The sequence below is a fragment of the Mustelus asterias genome, chromosome 8, assembly GCF_964213995.1.
Source record: "Mustelus asterias chromosome 8, sMusAst1.hap1.1, whole genome shotgun sequence".
Classification (NCBI taxonomy): domain Eukaryota; kingdom Metazoa; phylum Chordata; class Chondrichthyes; order Carcharhiniformes; family Triakidae; genus Mustelus; species Mustelus asterias.
Window position 1 is genome coordinate 87,400,161 of NC_135808.1, and position 20,624 is coordinate 87,420,784.

The 20,624-nt window shown below is 41.8% G+C and overlaps 1 protein-coding gene across 3 annotated transcripts in view; it reads left to right on the forward strand.

Annotated features, from left to right (window-relative positions):
* Window positions 1–625: 625 nt before the first annotated feature.
* The window catches only part of LOC144497334 (methylcrotonoyl-CoA carboxylase beta chain, mitochondrial), a 56,341-nt gene continuing 36,342 nt past the window's right edge, over window positions 626–20,624 (forward strand). Inside the window, exons 1-4 of one of the 3 annotated variants that reach the window (XM_078218449.1) lie at window positions 626–697; window positions 9,173–9,526; window positions 12,989–13,185; window positions 17,364–17,542. In XM_078218449.1, coding sequence (XP_078074575.1) covers window positions 9,402–9,526; window positions 12,989–13,185; window positions 17,364–17,542 — 501 coding nt within the window. In that variant the 5' untranslated portion in view covers window positions 626–697; window positions 9,173–9,401. Of the gene's footprint in view, window positions 698–1,167; window positions 1,552–3,193; window positions 3,309–9,172; window positions 9,527–12,988; window positions 13,186–17,363; window positions 17,543–20,624 lie in introns of those variants that run through there. The other 2 variants (XM_078218447.1, XM_078218448.1) reach the window with 2 other exon arrangements.

A 20,624-nucleotide genomic window follows, 5' to 3' on the forward strand; every position in this document is an offset into this window, starting at 1 on the left:
GACATTGAGGGAGTGATTATTGTTGCCGCACCAGTTCACCAGATTCTCTATCTCATTCCTGTACTCTGTCTCGTCATTGTTTGAGATCCGACCCACTACGGTGGTATCATTAGCAAACTTGAAAATCGAATTGGAGGGGAATTTGGCCACACAGTCATAGGTGTATAAGGAGTATAGTAGGGGGCTGAGAACACAGCCTTGTGGGGCACCGGTGTTGAGGATGATCGTGGATCATCCAAATGGTAGTGGTTGTGGGTTTGGAAGCAGCTGTCTCAGGAATCTTAGTGAGTTTCTGCAGTGCATCTGTAGATGGTACACACTTCTGCTACTGTGCATCGCTGGTGGAGGGAGTGAATGAATGTTTGTGGATGGGGTGCCAATAAAGTGGGCTGCTTTGTCCTGATTCCCATTGACTTCAATTTTATTACAGGTAATTTATGCCACACTTGGTCAAATGCTGCCTTAGTGGCGAGGACAGCACTCTCACCTCACCTTTGGAATTCAGCTCATGTCTATATTTGTCTGTTGGCACCAATAAAATTTGGAAGCAGGTTATTGGAGAGTAAGTGTTGCTTATTAACACTGTAAACAACATCCTCCATTACTTGGCTGATGAATGAAAGACTGATGGGGAAATAATTGTCCAATTACATCTGTCCTGCCAGGACATACCTGTGAAATGTTTTCACTTTGTCAGGTAGGTCCCAGTGGTGTAGCTGTACTGGGACAACTTGGTTGGAGGCATGGTCAGTTTTGAAAAGCAAGTCTTTATTGCTACAGCCAGGATGTTGTCAGGGCCAGTGGCCTTTGCTGTACTCGGTGCAAGCTGGTGTCTCTTGATACTAAGTGGAGTGGATTGAGTTAGTTGAACACTGATGGTGGTGACCAAGACGGATCATCTACTCTGCACTTCTGACTGAAGATAGTTGCAAATGCTCCAGCCTTGTGCCTCCCTCCAGTATAATTGAGGATGTTTGTGGAACCTCCTGGATTACTGACAGGAATTGTCAACCACTGACTTTTGGCAGGACTGCAGACCGATAATTAAAGATGGTTTAAAATGAGTCCAAAGTCTAGCAGATTCCGCTCTGATAATTTGATTAGTTTCTGTACGAATGCTGAGACATTACACAACTTTTATTTATTATCAATTAATGTACAATAGACAGAGACATTCACCGGCAATGTTCAGCCGGGAGCCCCAAGCCCCCGCTCCGCCCGGGGAGGAGGCCCCGGGCTCAGTTCCCGCTCCGCCCGGGGAGGAGGCCCCGGGTCCGGGTTCAGTCCCCGCTCCGCCCGGGGAGGAGGGTCCGGGTTCAGTCCCCGCTCCGCCCGGGGAGGAGGGTCCGGGTTCAGTCCCCGCTCCGCCCGGGGAGGAGGCCCCGGGACCGGGCTCAGTTCCCGCTCCGCCCGGGTAGGAGGCCCCGGGTCCGGGTTCAGTCCCCGCTCCGCCCGGCTCCCACTTCCGGCTGCACGCTGGCAGCTGCGGTTAAACTTCCGGCGAGAGGAGCGGCGGAAAACGGGCGGAGAAATGTACTGGGAATTGGCAGCGTAAGTGGCGGGCTGGCGGGGGGACCGGCGCTGAGTAACGGCGTGCCCGGGATGGAGCGGGGTCTTTCCGCTCTTGTTGCTGAATCCCTCCCGCTAGGCCCTAAAGGCCTCGGGCCCGAGTAACTGCATCTCGGACACAGCTCCCGCTAAGCGGCCTGGTGAATTGTAAACTAACAGAAGCGGGGTTTATAACCCCAAAGAATCGCACTGCAATATAACTTGCTGTAATTTTGAAACTTTGCTGTATTTAGTCCAAAAATGTGCAGGTTAGGTTGATTAGCTATGCCGAGTTACCCAAGATGTGTAGATTATGGGGTAAATCCGTGTGTGGGGGCTGGGTGGGATTGTTGTCAGTACAGACTCGATGGGCTGAATGGCCTCCTTCTGCACTTTAGGGATTCTATGATTCTAGTTTTTTTCCAGTCCGCGTCTAATTCATCATTGTCTCTCCTGTATGTGTTGTTAAGAGAGTGAAAAACTTGTGGGAGATTGACTGGGAAGGTGTTTTACCTGCTCTCACGCTCAAGTTAGGATAGGTGGCTGTTTAACGTCATTGTTTTTTAAACTTTCTTATAAGGCTTTCTTAGTGGTTGGATGGTTTAAATAAGTTAGTAGTTGAATCATAAGGAGATTAGGATGGTGCTAGTTGGTCCATGGTGAGTCAGTTAATCTCTGCCAGAATGCCAACTCATTACTACAATTAGTTTTATTAATTCTGAAGTGGAAAATTGCCAGAATGCCTGATCTTGGTTGTCCTCCAGTGAATACTGCTCAAAGTGGATATGTGTGACAGGATGTGCTGCCTCCATAATAGCTTTAAACACTCACCTTCTAGGCTGACACATGTAGAATGCTGCTTGGGTGAGTTCAAAAGGGTGACAGACTCTAATGCCAGAATGAGTCAGTTTGTGGGATTTTCCTGTCTCGCTCACCCCGAAACCGGAAAATCCCACCCGAGGTCAACGGACCTCTCTGTGGTCCTCCCCTCGCCCGCTTTGATTCCCATGCAGGCAGGATGGTAAAATTCCAGCCAGTGTCTTCAGGAAAGGAAGGAGAAAAGCTAACAAGAAAAAGGGAGAAAAACATCTTCCAGAATTATTCTGTGCAGTTAAAGGAGATATAAATAATTGTGTGTGTGTGTGTATGTTTCTATGTATAAGGGACCAGATCAGAAACTCCGAGGTATATCATGAGGTTAGCCTAGACCCCAGCCTTTTTTGATTTTGGCATTAGGACAAGTATTAGGTGTTTAGCTCCAGGTATGATTTGATTGATCCACTAGGAAGCTTTCATTAAAACAAACTTTATTTAACACAGTTAAAATGACAGAAATAATTAGCAAAACTTTCAGCAGTGGGAATACTTAAACATGACAAAATATAAGTCTTAACAACTAGCTATTTCTATAGTTCAGGGAATTTTCACAGCAACTTCATTACAGTGTGAATGTAAGCCGACTTGTGACTAATAAAATAAACTTTATAACTTTTAGTTCCAATGTAAACAACCACACAGACGTACATCCTTCTTCAGACTCAGCACAAAAACAAATATGCTCACATGGGTGCTACATTTCCAGCCTTTTAACCCCTCCGGCCTGATACAGAAAGACACCTCTCTTCTGATTCCCATACAGGAGCTTCCAGAGAAAGATCCATCCCCAAGCAGCAGAATCTCAGAAAGGGACCCACTTTCTGGCAGATCCCAGTCTCCAAATCAAATGAGAGAGATTTCTCTCTGAAGGTCACAGACAGCAAGTAAGCTGATTTCTCTGCGTAAGCATGGTCCTGCCCAGTCACATGATTTTTCCTGTCAATCAACTGAATCAAGCCCTACTCTGAAAAAACCCAGGGGAAAACACTAAAATAACAACACTGCATTAGCCCAGATTAAAATGAACACTTAAGATCAATTATGCTGCTGCAGTAACAACAGGGGCTGCCAGTTATAGACAAAGCAGCACCAATAAATGGAGCTGACTGCTAAAACAAATCCTGCATAAGAAACATGCCACAAATACATTTCTTAAAGACACGGTATCATCACAGTTTGTAAATATTAAATGCTTTGATTATGGTATGTGTCCTTTGCTTGAAGGCGGGTCCTTGGTTTAATGTCTGCTAATGCTTCACCCAGATCCAATTTCTTGACAGTTTACAGTGTTGGTTTGCCATAATCTTCTGTTCTCAGGGACAGGGGGTGGGATTCTGCAGCCACGCTCACCTCAAAAGCAAGAGAACGCCACCCGAGGTCAATGGACCTTTGCATGGTCCGCCCCTGCCTGCTACAATTCCCATGGTGGGCGGGACAGGAGAATTCCGGCCAGGTTGTCCAACTCTCATAAAATAAGGGACACTTTAATTGGGGCTCCAGGAAGGAAAGGGAAGGATCCATAGATGCTGGTTACCACATGGGAGTGGGTGGGTGCTGGTGATCATAAGAGTGTTGGGTGGCCGGTGATCATAACTCCACCTAGTTGTTGACAGCTATAGTGCACATACTTACAAAAATGAAGAGGCAAAGACAAGGGTAGACTCCCAGATTCAGTCTCTCACCGACTGTCCTAGAAATAAGGGACAAAAAGGGACAGAGGATAAAAAAGTCACAATAAAGTACAATCCCTTTAAAATATGAGATAATTGTTCACTCTCCGACAGGAATGAGGAAATAGGTCCTAAGTCTACTTCAGCCGGAACAGGTACTTAACCAATGTTGTTGGTGTTATTCTGAAGCACATGCTAGCCATCTAATCAACTGAACTATACGGATCTGGAAACAACCTTTCAAACACTTTGGGGACGATTCTCCCAAAAAAATTCTATGTGCTGAATTGATGGAAAAAATGGTGTAATTCACGATTGCCTTTTCAGTGAGAGTTCAGACTTGAATCTCCCACACTCTGTGCACTACAGACGTCACAATCGTGAATATCATTAAAAGCTCAGGCGTGGCCTATTCACGCCAAAGTCTGACAGTTCCGGGTCTCTGCAAGGGTGCCCAAGCCCAGAGGGCACGACCCTCATGCTGCCCAACCCCCTGGAGGGCCCCGATTGGCCCCCCCTTCACTCCAGCCAGGTCTCCCGCTAGTTCCCCAAGAGTGGGGAGCTACTCTAAGCCCTGCCAGAATGAAATACTCATGGCGGGGGGGAGATACTATCGGGCCCAGAGAATTCAGTCCCGGACCCGATAATCACATTTAAATTACATTACAAATAGATTGAAATCACTTACCTGGTCTTCCCAGCGGTTCCCAGCGTGGTCCCAACCGGACCTGCTCTCCGATGCTCATCCGATGCTCATCAGATGCTCATGCAGGGCGGGGCTTAGGGGGCAGTGCAAAGGGAGTGGGACCTATTGTGGGCCAAGGAACGATCTGTGGGGATGGGGGGTCCTGCTGCCACTCTGCATGGGGATTGGCTGAGGCTGGAGGGAGGCCAGCAATCGGGGCGGTTGGGGGGGGATTTGGGGGTGGTCTCCCGGGGGTGGGTCTGCCTCCCGTGGGAGGGTGGTCTGCCGGAGTTGGGGTGATGGGGGATCATCACTGCTGGAGGGGGAGTGCCGCTGGAGATTGCGGTGCTCTAGCGATCAAGCTGGCCAGCAAAGTGTAGGCTGACGGATAGGGGTCACTGTGCATTCACAAATCAGCGCACACACGTCTCTCCCATTCCATCCCACCAAAAAAACTAGCAGGTCAGAATGGGAGAATCGCCCCCTTTGTATCACAATCACACTAACCCTAAATACTGGTCTTTAATGAGCAGGAATTGGGACATCACCAAAATCTGCAACATTTTGAATATTGGAAATTAGATAATCTATAGAAAGAGTGAGTGGAAAAGTTCATGCCATTTTGTCATGGCAGAGGGGAAAATGATGTCTGAAAAACATGTTACTTCTGCTATATGTGAACCAGAACCTTGTATACAAATTCCCTCAATCTCTACTACTGACAAAAAAATCTTAATTAGTCATATTATTGATATTTTCAGAAAGATTTTTGAATGCATTGACAGTATCTCCACAGTCGTAACCAGAACTGTAGTTCTCCCAATGTGCCTTAGTGCAGCCTTAGAGGTTCACCAGCTTGGTTCAAACAAGGACAAAAGAGCTGAATTCCAGAGGTGAGGTGAGAGTGACAGCCCTTGACATCAAGGCCGCATTCGATCGAGTGTGGCATCAAGGAGCTCTAACGAAACTGGAATCAACGGGTATCAGAGGGCAAACTCTCCGCTGGTTGGAGTCATACCTGGTACATAGGAAGATAGTTGTGGTTGTGGAAGGTCAGTCATCTCAACTCCAGAACATCTCTGCAGGAGTCCCTCATGGTAGTGTCCTAGGCCCAACAATCTTCAACTGCTTCATCAATGACCTTCCCTCCGTCATAAGGTCAGAAGTGGGGATGTTTGCCGATGATTGCACAATGTTCAGTACCATTCGTGACTCCTCAGATACTGAAGCAGTCCATATTCAAATGCAACAAGACCTGGACAATATCCAAGCTTGGGCTGACAAGTGGCAAGTAACATTCGCGCCACACAAATGCCAGGCAATGACCATCACCAATAAGCGACACTCTAACCACTGTCCTTTGACATTCAATGGTGTAACCATCACTGAATCCCCCACTGTCAACATCCTTGGGGTTACCTTTGACCAGAAACTCAACTGGACTCACCACATAAACACAGTGGCTGCAAGAGCAGGTCAGAGGCCAGGAATACTGCGGTGAATAACTCACCTCCTGACTACCCAAAACCTATCCACCATCTACAAGGCACAAGTCAGGAATATGATGGAATACTCCCCACTTGCCTGGATGGGTGCAGCTCCAACAACACTCAAGAAGCTTGACACCATCCAGGACAGCAGCCCGCTTGATTGGCACCACGTCTACAAACATTCAATCCCTCCACCACCAACGCTCAGTAGCAGCAGTGTGTACTATCTACAAGATGCACTGCAGCAATTCAACAAAGAACCTTAGACAGCACCTTCCAAATCCATGACCATTTCCATCAAGAAGGACAAGAGCAGCGGATAAATGGGAACACCACCACCTGCAAGTTCCCCTCCAAGCCACTCACCATCCTGACTTGGAATCGCCGTTCCTTCGCAGTCGCTGGGTCAAAATCCTGGAATTCCCTCCTTAACGGCATTGTGGATCAACCCACAGAACATGGACTGCAGCAATTCAAGAAGGCAGCTCACCACCACCTTCACAAGGGCAACTAAGGATGGACAATAAATGCTGGCCAGCCAGAGACACCCATGTCCCACAAATGAATAAAAAATAAATAAACCCAGTGGGCTGTTTCGCTGCCCTCCTGATATCCCAGCAAACAAATCTTCAGTTAAAGAAAGTGGGTATCGATCAACATACAATATTGGATTTATGGTTATTTTGAAATCAAATACAAACCGAACCATCTGGTTTCATGACAGATACAATAGTGTTAGTCCAGTCACTCATTGTAACCAGCTCTAACATATCAATGTCAACAAGTAGAACTAATTCTTCTTTAACCTTGGGATGAATTGCATATGGCACCACACTTGCTTTGAGACTTTTTGGTTGCCTATTCGGCTTTATCCTGAGTTTCACTTAAACTCCCTTCATTGAGCCAACTGTCTCTTTTATTTATCCAGAAAGCGCTGTAGGTCTGTTTTGCATCGACCAGTCTGTTGACAGCACTCCTGTTGAGCTTTATCTTCTCCAAACATGATCTCCCAAGTAGAGCTGGAAAATTACCGCGGGCCACATGGAGAGGCAACTCCTCTGTTTGTCGACTCGACTCAACTCTAGGTTGACCATGATGTAAACTTTTAATGGCACAATCTCTTCTGTGCATGTCCTTAAAATCACATCAGCTGGTTTTAAAGGAAGATGCTTCAGCTTTTGTTGGTATGTAATCTCAGGAATTAAAGATACAGCAGCACCAGCACCAACCTCCATCCTCATATGTTATCCGCTTCGGAATCACCCAGAATCTATGTGATTCACCCTATGTGGATAAGACGTTTAGTTGGAACACTCCATCAATTTCTGCACATTCTCTTCTTCACAGTTGTAATTCTTTTTTCCCATGGTGTAAATTCTTTTTGTAGAATGCCACTTGTTCTTCTTCTTGAAGATACCCAGATTCTTCTTCTGAAAATTCTCAGGGAAAACCGGTCTAGCCTAACAAGCTTTTGCAATGTGACCCATTTTCCCATAATTCTTGCATTGACTATCCTTGCTTCAGCATTCACTCGCTGAATGGCCAATTTTGGCACATCTGTGACATGCTTGTTGCTATTTTGACTTCTTGTGGGCAGTTCCCAACTTGTGCATCTTCATCCTGGCACCAAATTGTGAAGCCTCTTTCTACTGATGTATTTAAAGTCAAAGCATATTCAGTAAGCAATCTGCTTTGGATAGCCTCATTTTGGAGACCACAAACTAGATGATCTCGAAGAGTATTTTCTAATGGCTCACCAAACACACAATGTTGTGCCAACCTTTTTAAGGTTGCCACAAACTGAGCAATGCTTTTGCCTTCCCTTGTTTCTTTTTACTTCCTATTGCACTGAGAAAAATTGGAACGAGCAATTTATCTGCAATTTTATTCACTTGTATAAAGTACTGAAAATACTCAGCATAGGAACTCCATGATTTATTTTCTTCATTGAAAGTGCCCATGAATCCTAATTAACCCACAATTTTTCTGGCAGGCACTAAGCAACTCGAGACTGTGCAGCATTTTTTTCTTTGTATTTATTGTCTTCCCAGTACAACCCTTTTTACCCTGGAGACCTATGACTTGCTTTTTTTTTCAAACGATCCAGCCGTACAGCAGGGCATTCCTTCTTTTCAAATATGCCAAATACTGCCTGGAATCTCACTCTTCTCTGATCAGAAAAAACCCTTCTTTAAAAACACACAGAGTGCTTTATTCTTATTTGTCTACCTGCACTGGCACTTCAATGTTTTTTTTATCCTGTTGTTGCTTCTCCTAGCCTTCTAATATTTGAAGTGTGAGGACGCATAATTTGTTTTCTTCCACTTGGGATCTTTTCTCGATGTTCTCAATGAAAGAAAATCCCAACTCGTCACCAATTTTCTTTTTGTGTTGTCTTAACTATGTTTGGGGTGGGTTTCAACCCAAGAGAAAAGGTGTGGTTTGCAAATGTAGATCCAAACTAATAACAGATTTTTTGAAGAAGCTGTGGCCTGCAGAGACTACAAACTGAAACTAAAACTGCAGCCTGTGCAACACCCTAATGACATCACCATTAAATCATGTGATCAAACTCTTAAAGCAATCTGCAACCACTTAAATATATAACACTTCTAATAGTAAAAAATAATTTTCAGTGTTGTCAATCTCTTCCTATCGAGAATCATAGTTTCTCACTGATGATAAGACATGAATCACCCTTTCAGCAGCAGGTGCAAAAAAGATGAGGTACTTGCAGTGAAACAAAATAAAACACAACAATAAAAACTAACTGCATTAGAAATATTACTTGTAACATTATATATGTTTATAAATACAATGATTTACCATTTTTGTCTTGTACAGTTACTTCAACGATTGAAAATAAAAGTATCATTTATTAAAACTTTTCTACTTATTAACAGGTCCAGATGGGTTGCTTGTCGACTGGGTTCAGGAGCTAGGCTAAACTCCAGCTTCATATTCCACGAATATTTCCACAGACAGCACAAAACATGTACCTACAGCCAGGGAAAACAGCCCATTTGCGTTCATGCTCTGAGAACATTATGGACAGACCACAGCTGTCTCAAGAGACAAATTCTTGGGTGGACAATTCCATGGAAGAATGTACTTCGCTTACCCCCCTGTTTAATGTACAACAGTTTGGTAAGAACTTACCTTACAAAATCATATCCCGTTTTAAGTGGAAATCTTCAGTCAATTCACCGGCATGTTTTTGAATCTAATTTACTCAACAGTAAGGTCTACAATAAAAGGTAAGGTTGTGTTTTGTTAAAATTGAGCTTTATTGAAAAAATGGGCTGTGGGTGAATCAATCATGATACGATACTGAACTAGTAAGACCCCAAGGTCCCAGGGTTATACATTGAACAGTGCCAAATCAGCGGATCTCAAAAGAAGCAGCAATTGCCTTATAACAAATTCGTCAAATGTATTATTCCCAATCTTCAACCACTTATTCCTGGTAGGAGTGAGTAAATGTATGTGAGGTAATGATCTTATAGTCAAGTATATTACTTAATGTTACACATGATCATTTGTATAAGTGCTGGCAGTGCCTGTGCAATTTTACCTCCAATTTGGGCTTTAGTGTTTCTAGCTTTCTCAGTTTGACTCAAATCAGTCACTGTCTTTAGGAGAAGCTTGGAGAAAATGAATCGGCATGGAGGAATTGGTTTATTTGATGTAAATCAATAATAACTAGATCCTTTAGCAGAGAATATTAAATGTTATCTTATTTTGGAAAGTACTTTGCTAAATGGTGAAACATATCCTTAATTTTCGATAATAATTAGCTGATCTCCTATTGCACTGTACACAATAAGTTGGGTAATATGGTCTTTGAAGTCCCTGAGTTGATTTTCTCCCAGTTTCTTCTTTGCCCTTCTGCTTCTGTCTTGTCTGCCTTGTTTCTCTGCGGCTTCTATCTGCTTTAATCTTCTTTTTGTTCTTTCTCTGTCAGGTGGAAGATGGGTGGAACTGTATGGTGTGACACTGAAATGGGCCATCAATGGCTGCAGGGCCACAATATGTATTGGGGTTTGTGGGGAAAATATGACACTTAGTGCCTCTCTCCTCATTCCCTACCCTTCCCAATTACTCATGCTCCTTCCATCCTTCACTCCAATTCTCCTTACTCATTCACCTTTCCATTACATATTACATTTTGCCCTTCTGTCACCTCTCACTGCTATCAGCACCCCAAACGTCTCCTTTAAATGATCCATCTAATCCTTATATCTTACTCACTCTTTCCCTCAGCTGTCACTTACATTATCCACTCCATTTCATTCAATCTCACTCTGACTCACATGTGCTGCTTTGCTGTCTCCCTTTGTCAACCGCATCTCATCTCGGTCTTCCAGGTATCACGGTTAGCATTGACATTCTCTAACTGCCAGCAAAACACTGGTACTTCAGTTGTCTTCAAAATTCAATTGATTTTTTAAAAAATTAAATATTGAAAAGGAAGAAAAATTTACTTTCCCAAAGCTTATACATTTTTTAAAGCTTCCAGAACACAAAACAAAATCTATGGCAGACACATCATTAGAATACTGTTATTTTTTTCACACAGAGGTAAATGTGACTTCTGTTTTCAAACAACATTTTTAATATGTGTTTTTTTAGATAAATGATGCTCAGAGCTAAAAAAAAAACTATTCCAGCAGTACAGTTCACCAAGCAACATTGACTCATCCTGTGAAATTGAGTTCATGCCATGTATTCTGATGCACTATCCAGATTCAATTAACAGTGCTCAGGGTAAAAATATCAAATACAAGTTCAGACTTTGGGAGAGGCCGTTTACCTCATGTAAAAGCTAGAATGAAATTATCAAAAAGCAACAAAAGCAATTCAGCTGATAAATTTAATAATGTTGTAAAAACTGTTCACTTATGTTAAACCTTTATATGTTTCAATTACTGGTGAATGCAAAAAGATTACACAAGCAGACAATAATTTTGATTTGATTTAATTTATTATTGTCACATTTGTATTGGTATACAGTGAAATGTATTGTTTCTTGCGAACTATACAGATAAAGCTACCGAACATAGAAAAGGAAAAGAGAGGGTACAGAATGTAGTGTTACAGTCATAGCTAGGGTGCAGAGGAAGATCAACTTAATATAAGGTAGGTCCATGACAGCAGGGTAGAAGCTGTTTTTGAGTCGGTTGGTACGTGATCTCAGACTCCTGTATCTTTTTCCCGACGGAAGAAGGTGGAAGAGAGTATGTCCGGGATGCGTGGAGTCCTTGATTATGCTAGCTGCTTTTCCAAGGCAGCGGGAATTGAGACAAGAGTCAATGGATGGGAGGCTGGTTTGCGTGATGGATTGGACTTCATTCATGACCTTTTGTATTTTCTTGCGGTCTTGGACAGAACAGGAGCCCTACCAAGCTATGATACAACAAAAAGAATGCTTTCTATGGTGCATCTGTAAAAGTTGGTGAAAGTCGTAGTGGACATGCCAAATTTCCTTAGCCTCCTGAGAAAGTAGAGGCATTGGCGGGCTTTCTTAACTATACCGTCGGCATGGAGGGACCAGGACAGGTTCTTGGTGATCTGGACACCTAGAAACTCGAAGCTCTCAACCATTTCCACTCTGTCCCAGTTGATGTACATGATGTGGAGATGCCGGCGTTGGACTGGGGTAAACACAGTAAGAAGTTTAACAACACCAGGTTAATGTCCAACAGGTTTATTTGGTAGCAAAAGCTGGCTTTTGCTACCAAATAAACCTGTTGGACTTTAACCTGGTGTTGTTAAACTTCTTACCCAGTTGATGTAGACAGGGGCATGTCCTCCACTACACTTATCATAGAATGGCAGAAAATGTGCCACGCAATATGACATTATTAACATTTAAAACATTTATTGTGATGCCATCTATTGAAATAACGAACAATGCATAAATTTAAATTTAGAACGGGTTTATTATAAAACTAGTAAATATACTTTGTATCAGTCAGTCAAAGGTTTAATAAGATCAGGAGTGCAAATTACTATTACCAGGGGCACTGACATACAAAAAATCTGCCTTCCAAAGTTTAAAATGTAATAATCTTATTGCATGTAACGTAGTTTTATGAAGAGAAACTTCCTGAGAACATGCAAAGAATGATAGTTTATTTTCAGTTGTTTATTTCTCCATTGGGACTATTAGAGGTCTCCAATCAAACAGCATCCTTTTACTGAAACTACTCCATAATTGTTCAGATAGTATCCTCTGCACATTAGAGTTAGACTGGACCAAATTATTGCTGGGGGGTGGGCGGGGAAGAAAATCACATCAGGGACAAACTTCCTTCACGGTAGCTTATGATGTCATGATATTTATGATGCTCTTTTGAAAATTTCTGCTCCTGTGCAGCATTTAAGGACCATCCTGGGACCTTATGTTGCTTTCCCAGCAGTAGGATATGCATTTCATTTAAGATTAAATTCTTAGTTTTGCCATCCAAAAATGCTTCATTCTTCATCACTTTCAATGTAAAAAGAAATCCTCATCTGCCTCTGCCATTTGCCAATTCAAATTTTTAATTTTAAAATATTAGTAATTTGGGTACTGGGTGAAAAGCTTTATCCCTTCTCAAAAAGCACGACCAAGTATCTATAATGTTTATCTGAATTTTCCTCTAGCGTCAAGTATCTAGTCCAATATCACAAATTCTGGCTGAATTCCTGTATCATTGATATGTTTCTTGAAACAGGTACTTGGAGCTGATGGAGCAGGTAATAAAGGGTGGAGGTGAAAAAGCAACCCTGAGGCACACCCAGAGGAATAAAAAACTACTGGTCCGAGAGCGTTTGCAGCTGCTTCTGGACAAAGAGGAGATCTTGGAGTTATCTCCCTTTGCTGGTCTGGGAATGCCATATGGAGATATTCCTGCTGCAGGCTGCTTAACTGGTATTAATGTACAGGTCTACTTTATTTCAAAATGTACTGTAAATATTAGTCTGAAATTCTCTTTTCTTTGAAGTCACTTTGTCCTGAGCTCTTGAAACAACATTAATTTCTCCACCAGTAACATATGAAGTTGCTGATTTCTGGCCTGGTCATAAATTTATTTTGCCAATGTTACATAGGTACAGAAACAGGCCACTTGGCCCAGCCAGTCTATGTAAGTCTTTATGCTCCACTCAAGCCTCCTCCCATCTTTTATTCATCTAAATCTACATTTGTAGCCTTCTATTCCTTTCACCTTCATATCCTTATTGAGCTTCCCCTTAAATGTATCTATACTATTCCACCACACCCTGTGGCAGCAGGTTCTACATGCTTACCACTCTGGGTGAAGAAGTTTCTTCTGAATTCCCTATTGGACTTGTTGGAGACTATCATATGTAGATGGCCTCTAGTTATTCTATTCCCCACAAGAGGGAACGTATTCTATCTCTCCACTCTTATCAAAAATTTCATAATTTTAATGACATCTTTTGGGTCATGCCTCGGCCTTTTTCCAAGACAGAAGAGGCTCAGCCTGCCAATCCTTTCCTGATATTTATATCCGTGCATTTTTGATATCATTCTTGTAAATCTTCTTTGCACCATCTCTAGTGTCTTTATATATGCTGTTTATAATATGGTGACCAGAACTGCCCATAGCCCTCTAAGTGTGGTCTAACCAAGGCTCAGTAGAGATTTAGCATTTCTTCCCTACTTTCCAATTCTATTCCTCTAGCAATAAAGCCCAGTGCTTGTTTTGCATTTTTATGGCCTTGCCAACCATTGGGCAGCTTTTAATGATTGATGTATATGTGTTCCTAGATACCTTTGTTCTTCTGCCTCACCTAGACTTGCATCTTTCAAGTATTTCTCCTTATTCTTCCTATTCAAATATACTACCACAGTTTATGTGTGTTGAACTTTATTTGTCAATCACTCCTGCATTCTACAAGTTTATTTATGTCCTTTTGTAATGTATCTGCAAATTTAGGAGTTGTTTTGGATTCCAAAGTCCAAATCATTAAGATAAATTTTGAACAGCAATGGCCCTGACACATCCTCATGGAACACCACTTCCCATCATCTGCCTCCCTGAATAACGACCCTTCACTCCCGTTCTGCTTTCTGTCTTGAAGTCAACTAGCAATCCAATCTGCCACTTATTCCCTGACTCCCATTCACTGATCTTATTCATCAGTCTATTGTGGGTCACTTAATCAGAGGCCTTTTGAAAATAAAATAAATTACATCTATCACGTGATATGAATTCAACAGTGTTAATAGTATACCAGTTATTTTATTGATTTGAGAAATAGTATTTATCCGTACATATGTATTATAGATTACTACCCTCACCATCCGCAGGAATGCTGGCAGGCGCTCAAGATCCGGCGGAACCCGGAAATCATGAATCTCGCTGGCGTGAACCTGATTTTAATATATTTAAATGCATTTACATATTATTAACTACACCTCTCGCTATATATTTAACCTGAGACATATCTTCAAACCTCGCCAAGGTCACGTCACATTAGCGCGGTTTACAACATGTTCACACAGACATGAACCTGTCATGGGGAATCCCCCCAGGGGCGTAAAGTTGAGTATTGCTGCTGGGGAGAGGGAGATGGCCAAGTAGTAGCCTGGCACTGCCCCCTGTCACTGCCTCCTAAGTAAGAAGTTTAACAACACCAGGTTAAAGTCCCTCCACTCCACTTCTCCACTCCACCTGACGAAAGGGCAGCGCTCCGAAATTTGGACTTTAACCTGCGTTGTTAAACTTCTTACTGTGTTTGTCCCAGTCCAACGTCGGCATCTCCACATCATGACTGCCTCCTAACAGTTTGGCACTGCCAGCTTAGCAACATGCCAACCTGGCAGTGCCAACCTGTGCCAGTGGGCAGTGCCAGGAGCGGTAACTAGCTCAGTCTTATACTCTTTAAAACCACCTCTTCAATCAAGTTTTTATATTCATCCTAGTATTTTCTCCTTTTGGCTTGGCACCCTTGTCTGATCACTTCTCCATGAAGAACCTTTTTTATGTTAATGGCCCCATATAAATTTAAGTTGTTTTGAGTCACATGATTCAATTATAGTGAATAATAAATAATAGCACTTCCAGTTTCTCCTACCCATTTTTGCTATTTTGTTTAATATTGATTTTTAGTTCTGGCTCTGAAGGATTTACTGAGCCTTCATGGTGTGAGGGAATTGAACTACTATGCAGTTGATTCAGAATCATTTCTGGGTTTATGATTGCAGTTCCACAAGGGTTAACAGCCTTGCAGGATAGACAATCTCAGTACCTCCTCAGTACCAGTGAAAAGAAAGAACTTCTATTTCTGTAGTGACTTTCACAACCTTTTTGTAATCTAAATTGTAATGTTGTACCATGGCAGCCAATTTGCACAGCGGGAGCTCACATAAACAACAGTGTGATAAATGACCAGATGGCCTGTTTTGTGTAATGTTGGTTGAGAGATAAATACCAGCCAGGACATCAGGAAGAAATCCACTGCTTTTCAAAATAGAACTGTGGAATTGTTTACATCCATTTGAGAGGGCAGATAGGGCTCGGTTTAATATCTCTTCCTAAAGATATCTATCAACCTGTTGCTAAATAAATAGAAAAATATAAGTTCGCAGATGATATTATCATTCAGTATTTAAACAAAAAATAACCAGATAATGATGGGACAAATCAAAGAATATAATATTTGTAATCCTTTGTAACTACTGATATTTGAAAAAGTTAATGATGTGTCAGTACTCTAATGGACATTGTTCACTTTATTCATTTTTACAGACCAAGAAGGTCTCCTCTATTCAGTTCCTGTCTGTGTTGAACTAACTAATCTTAGGCAGGTGGTGATAATGATAAGAACTTAAAGAAATAGGAGCAGGAGCGGGTCCTATAATGCTGGGAGGCTGCTCCACCTTTCAATAAGACCATGACTGAACTTCCTGCATCAAATTTTCTCTTTCTCGCCCTTTCCACCATCCCTTAATTCCCTTAATGCACAAAAATCTGTCAGTGCTGCAGTTGGTCTTTGCACTTTCAGAATAAAGAGGGGGGAAAATTCAGCGAACCTCTTTACTTTTTTATCCCGTTAGGTAGCGATTAGGTGAAAGATAGTAAGAGTAATGCACTTATCTTACAATGCTGAAAATGAAATAGATTTTTAAGGATCTGAATGTCAAAATAAAGTTGAGACAATTCAAACCAGAACAATAAACAATTAAAGAAAGCACAGCAATATTTTGTGTAGTAACAAAACATCCAGTATTGGTGATATCAATACCAGCTATATGTTTTGATAAAGCATCAGATATTTCCAAAATCAACAATATTTTAGATTATTAGCATTATTTTAAAATCTTGTACATCAGAAACGCATGAAAAATGGAAATGAGCTGGACTGAGCTAACGTACCGGCTGTTTCTGGGATCAAAGTCTAACAATTTAAAGCGAAGAAATTCCTGGGTGTCCTTCCTAAGCTATGAATAATCAACATCTATCAGAGTCATTGTGAAATAAATTATTAGACTCTGTGTGAAACAATAAGAAGTCTTCTCTCTCTAAAGTAATCACATTCTTGCTGTTTAGTCTGTGAAGGCCAAACTGAAAAGTGCTGCCTTCTCACTAAAACATGTACTGCATGTACAGACAAGTTCAGTGGTTATAACAAAATGATTCACTGTGATTGTTTAACTAAAATTTCTTAATTCTGAACTGTGCAGTAGTGAGGTTAAACTTCAACATGAAGCTGGAGGACTTCTCTTTTTTCTCAATTTTCTGATCTGGAGGTGCTAATTCACATTAAATGCAGCTGGTATGTGAGGTAATATTTCACATTATGTAAACCTGGATAGTGGGCAGCAGCAGACTACTGGAGGAGATTAGGTTTTCATTCACATTTACACACTTGTGTCTGTACCGGGATTACTGAATAACATTCAGCACTGGGTCTATGGCTAATTTTATTTTCTCTTTGTTTAGCCCTTTGTTTGTTAGAATCTAATTATTGCAAATTAATTTTAGAATTAATCTAGTAGATAATTTAGGCTAATGATTGTAATTGAACCTCATCACCTAATACTGTATTATTTATTATGTTTACATGATCTATTTCATCTAGGAATAGGGAAAATTAATGGAGTTTGGTGCGTGTTCATTGCTAATGATGCAACAGTCAAAGGGGGGACAGCTTACCCAATTACAGTGAAGAAGCAGCTGAGAGCTCAGAACATTGCAATTCAAAATGGACTGCCCTGCATATACTTGGTGGATAGTGGGGGAGCATTTTTACCACTTCAGGTAATAATTAGCGCCTAATAATAAAGGACCTTTACAAGGCAGTAACAAGATTAAGGTCATACCTCTTGCACTTTATTGAAGCCACCAAAGACTTGTTAATACTTTGTAAAGTAATCTGAAGAGCTACTTTTTTTGTCACAGGTTGTGGCCTCTTGCTTTACAGCATTGCACCACACCACAGAGTGCTAGGGTGTGATTCTGCATCCACAAGTCTCAAATGTGTTCTCTGGACATTTGCTAAATGGACACAAGGCAGCTGCCCACAAATAATGTTGGTGAAAATGTGAGTGCATTCTACAGAGGAAAGGTACCCTTATAGAACTGATTAAAACCATGGATCATCAAGTAAAAAAACAGAGTAGAATGCTTTCACTCGCTCCTGAAAGGAGCTCTGCTCCTCATGATATTCCCTTACTTGTCCTCAAAAGCAACATGAGAAAAGGCTACAGCGCTGAATTCTAGCAGTGGTGTTTGTACTTTGAGGCAAAGATGAGCATATCCATTATCTGAGATTTCTAGTAATGTTCCAGTGGGTACATAGGTGACTGCTGAGACTGATCTACACCCAGAAAGTTGCTGCAAATAAGACAGGATACCAAAGGTGGTTAGGTTTTGCACCGGCTGCTGACTCGGGATTTCCTTTTCTGCTTTTTCTTTCTGCCTCTGATATGCGTTTGCTTTCGAAGGAGGCCACATCTTATTTTATTTGGTTATGCTAGACAAAGCTTTCTTGGGCGAGCTTCTCCCAGGACTCAAAGTTGATATAAAAACTCCCAAGTGAAGCCTTCAGAGTATCCTTGTAGCACTTCCTTTGACCAACATGAGAGCACACCTCATAGCAGATTCACTTTGGTAACTGAGTGTCATGCATTCTGACTACATGACCAACCCAACTCAGTTGTGTTTCAATATGGTGTGGATACTTGGCATGCAGCTAAGGGGAACACATCAGTATCTGGCGTTTTGTCCTGCCATCTGGTCTTCAGGAGCTTCCAAAGGCAACTCAAGTGAAAGTGGTTGGGCTTCTTGGCATGATGTTGGTACACAGTCCAAGACTTGCATGCATAAAGTAGAGTAGGCAGGGCTATTGCTGTATGGACATTCAGATTAGTAGGCAGATTTACTGCTCTTTGTTGCCAGACTGATGTTTGAAGTCTGCCAAAGGCTACATGTGCATGTCTCATCATCAAATCAGACAGTTAAAAAGAGTTTGCTGCTGAGATAAATTAACTTAGCTGCTGCTGACAAGTTCGGGTCATGGACTGAAACCTTGGGCTTGAGATAGAGTTTACCTGGAGCAGGCTGGTACATTATTTAAATTTTCTTTGTGCTGATTGCAAGGCCAAAGTTTTCACGTGCATTGGAGAACAAGTCCATGCTATGTTACATCTCCAGTTCTGATCCGGCAGCGAGTGCACAGATATTAGCAAATAGGATATTGTGATGTATGTTCTTGGAAACTTTGGTCTTAGCCCAGAGTTATCTCAGATTGAGCAACTTTCTGTCCACGCAATAGCTGTGGACGAACGAGCTGAACTCAAGGTGAGGTGAGAATGACTGCCCTTGACATCATGGCAGCATTTGATCAAATCAGGCATCAAGGAGTCCTGGCAAAACTGGAGTCAATGAGAATCAGGGAGAACTGTTTGCAGTCATACCCAGCACAAGGAAAGATGGTTGTGATTGTTGGAGGTCAGTCATCTCACTCCCAGGACATCACTGCAGGAGTTCTTCAGGGTAATATATTTGGCCCAACAATTTTCAGTTACTTCATCAAGAATGTTACAGACAGAAGAAGCAAACTAAACTTCTTTATCCTCTCACCATCTGCCTGTAAGCAAAGGTGTTTTTGAATTATTTTTAAAGTAGGCTGTGATGTATTTTCCCAAACCCTCAGCTTTTGTGGTCATAAATAACATGAAACAAACTCTATTTATGATTATCTCAAGGGTAGTTAATTTCACATTGAAACCTGGGCAGAGGCCAATGTTCGTATGCACAAATTTTTACAACTATTGATAACAGCAAAAGAATCACAGAAATGAATATTAGTTCATGTGATTTCCAAAGTCCAGGAAGTTAAAGTCTAGAGGATGTTTTCTTTGTGGGGGAGTTTAGTTCAGAAGAATCCCTGGTTGAAGACAGCAGCATGGTAGATCTCAAGACAAATAACACACAAACATATGAAATAGGAGCAGAAGTAGGCCATTTGGCCCCTCAAGCCTACTCCACCAAACAATAAGATCATGGCTGATCTGTTTGTGTTGAGTTCCATATTCCCTATCTACCCCCGATAACCTTTGATGAGCCCAACAAGAATCTATCTACCTCTGCCTGAAAAATATTTGGTGATCCTGCTTCCACCGCCTTCTGAGGCAGAGTATTCCAAAGTCATACAATGCTCAGAGAAAAACATTTTCCTCATCTCTGTCCTATAAAGGCAACCCCCAATTTTAAAGCAGCACCTCCTAGTTCTGGACTCGCCCACAATAGGAAACATCCTTTCAACGTCGACCTTGTCAACACCATTCACGATCTTATGTACTACTATCAAGTCATTCCTCACTCTTCTAATCTCTAGAGAAAACAAACCCAGCCATTCCAATTAATCCTCATAAGACAACTTGCTCATTCCAGGTATCAATATAGTAAGCTTCCTCTGAACCACCTCCAATGCATTTATGCCCTTTCTTAAATAAGGAGACCAAAACTGCATACAGTATTTGAGATGTTGTCTCAACAATGCCCTTATTACTGAAGCATAAAAACATTACTTTTTTGCAGCATGATGGGACTTCCGTGCTTGGACCACTTGACAGGCAATGGACAGAGACTTTTAAGTCAATCAAGCTTCAATGAGTTAAGAGGTGATGGCCAGCTGGTTGATTAGCCGGGTGATCTACTGGAGTTCTTTCCAGTTTGTGTTATATCAGCATACTTTGCTGTGAGGTTAGCAATGTAATATTAAAACAGTCCAAAGGCTAGAAGCACGAGGGTTATGTGCTATGGCCCATTAATCAGCTAATTGCAGCCTCACAAGCAGTTTATGTTTCTGGCCAAAATCCATTGTTTCGCTTGGGAG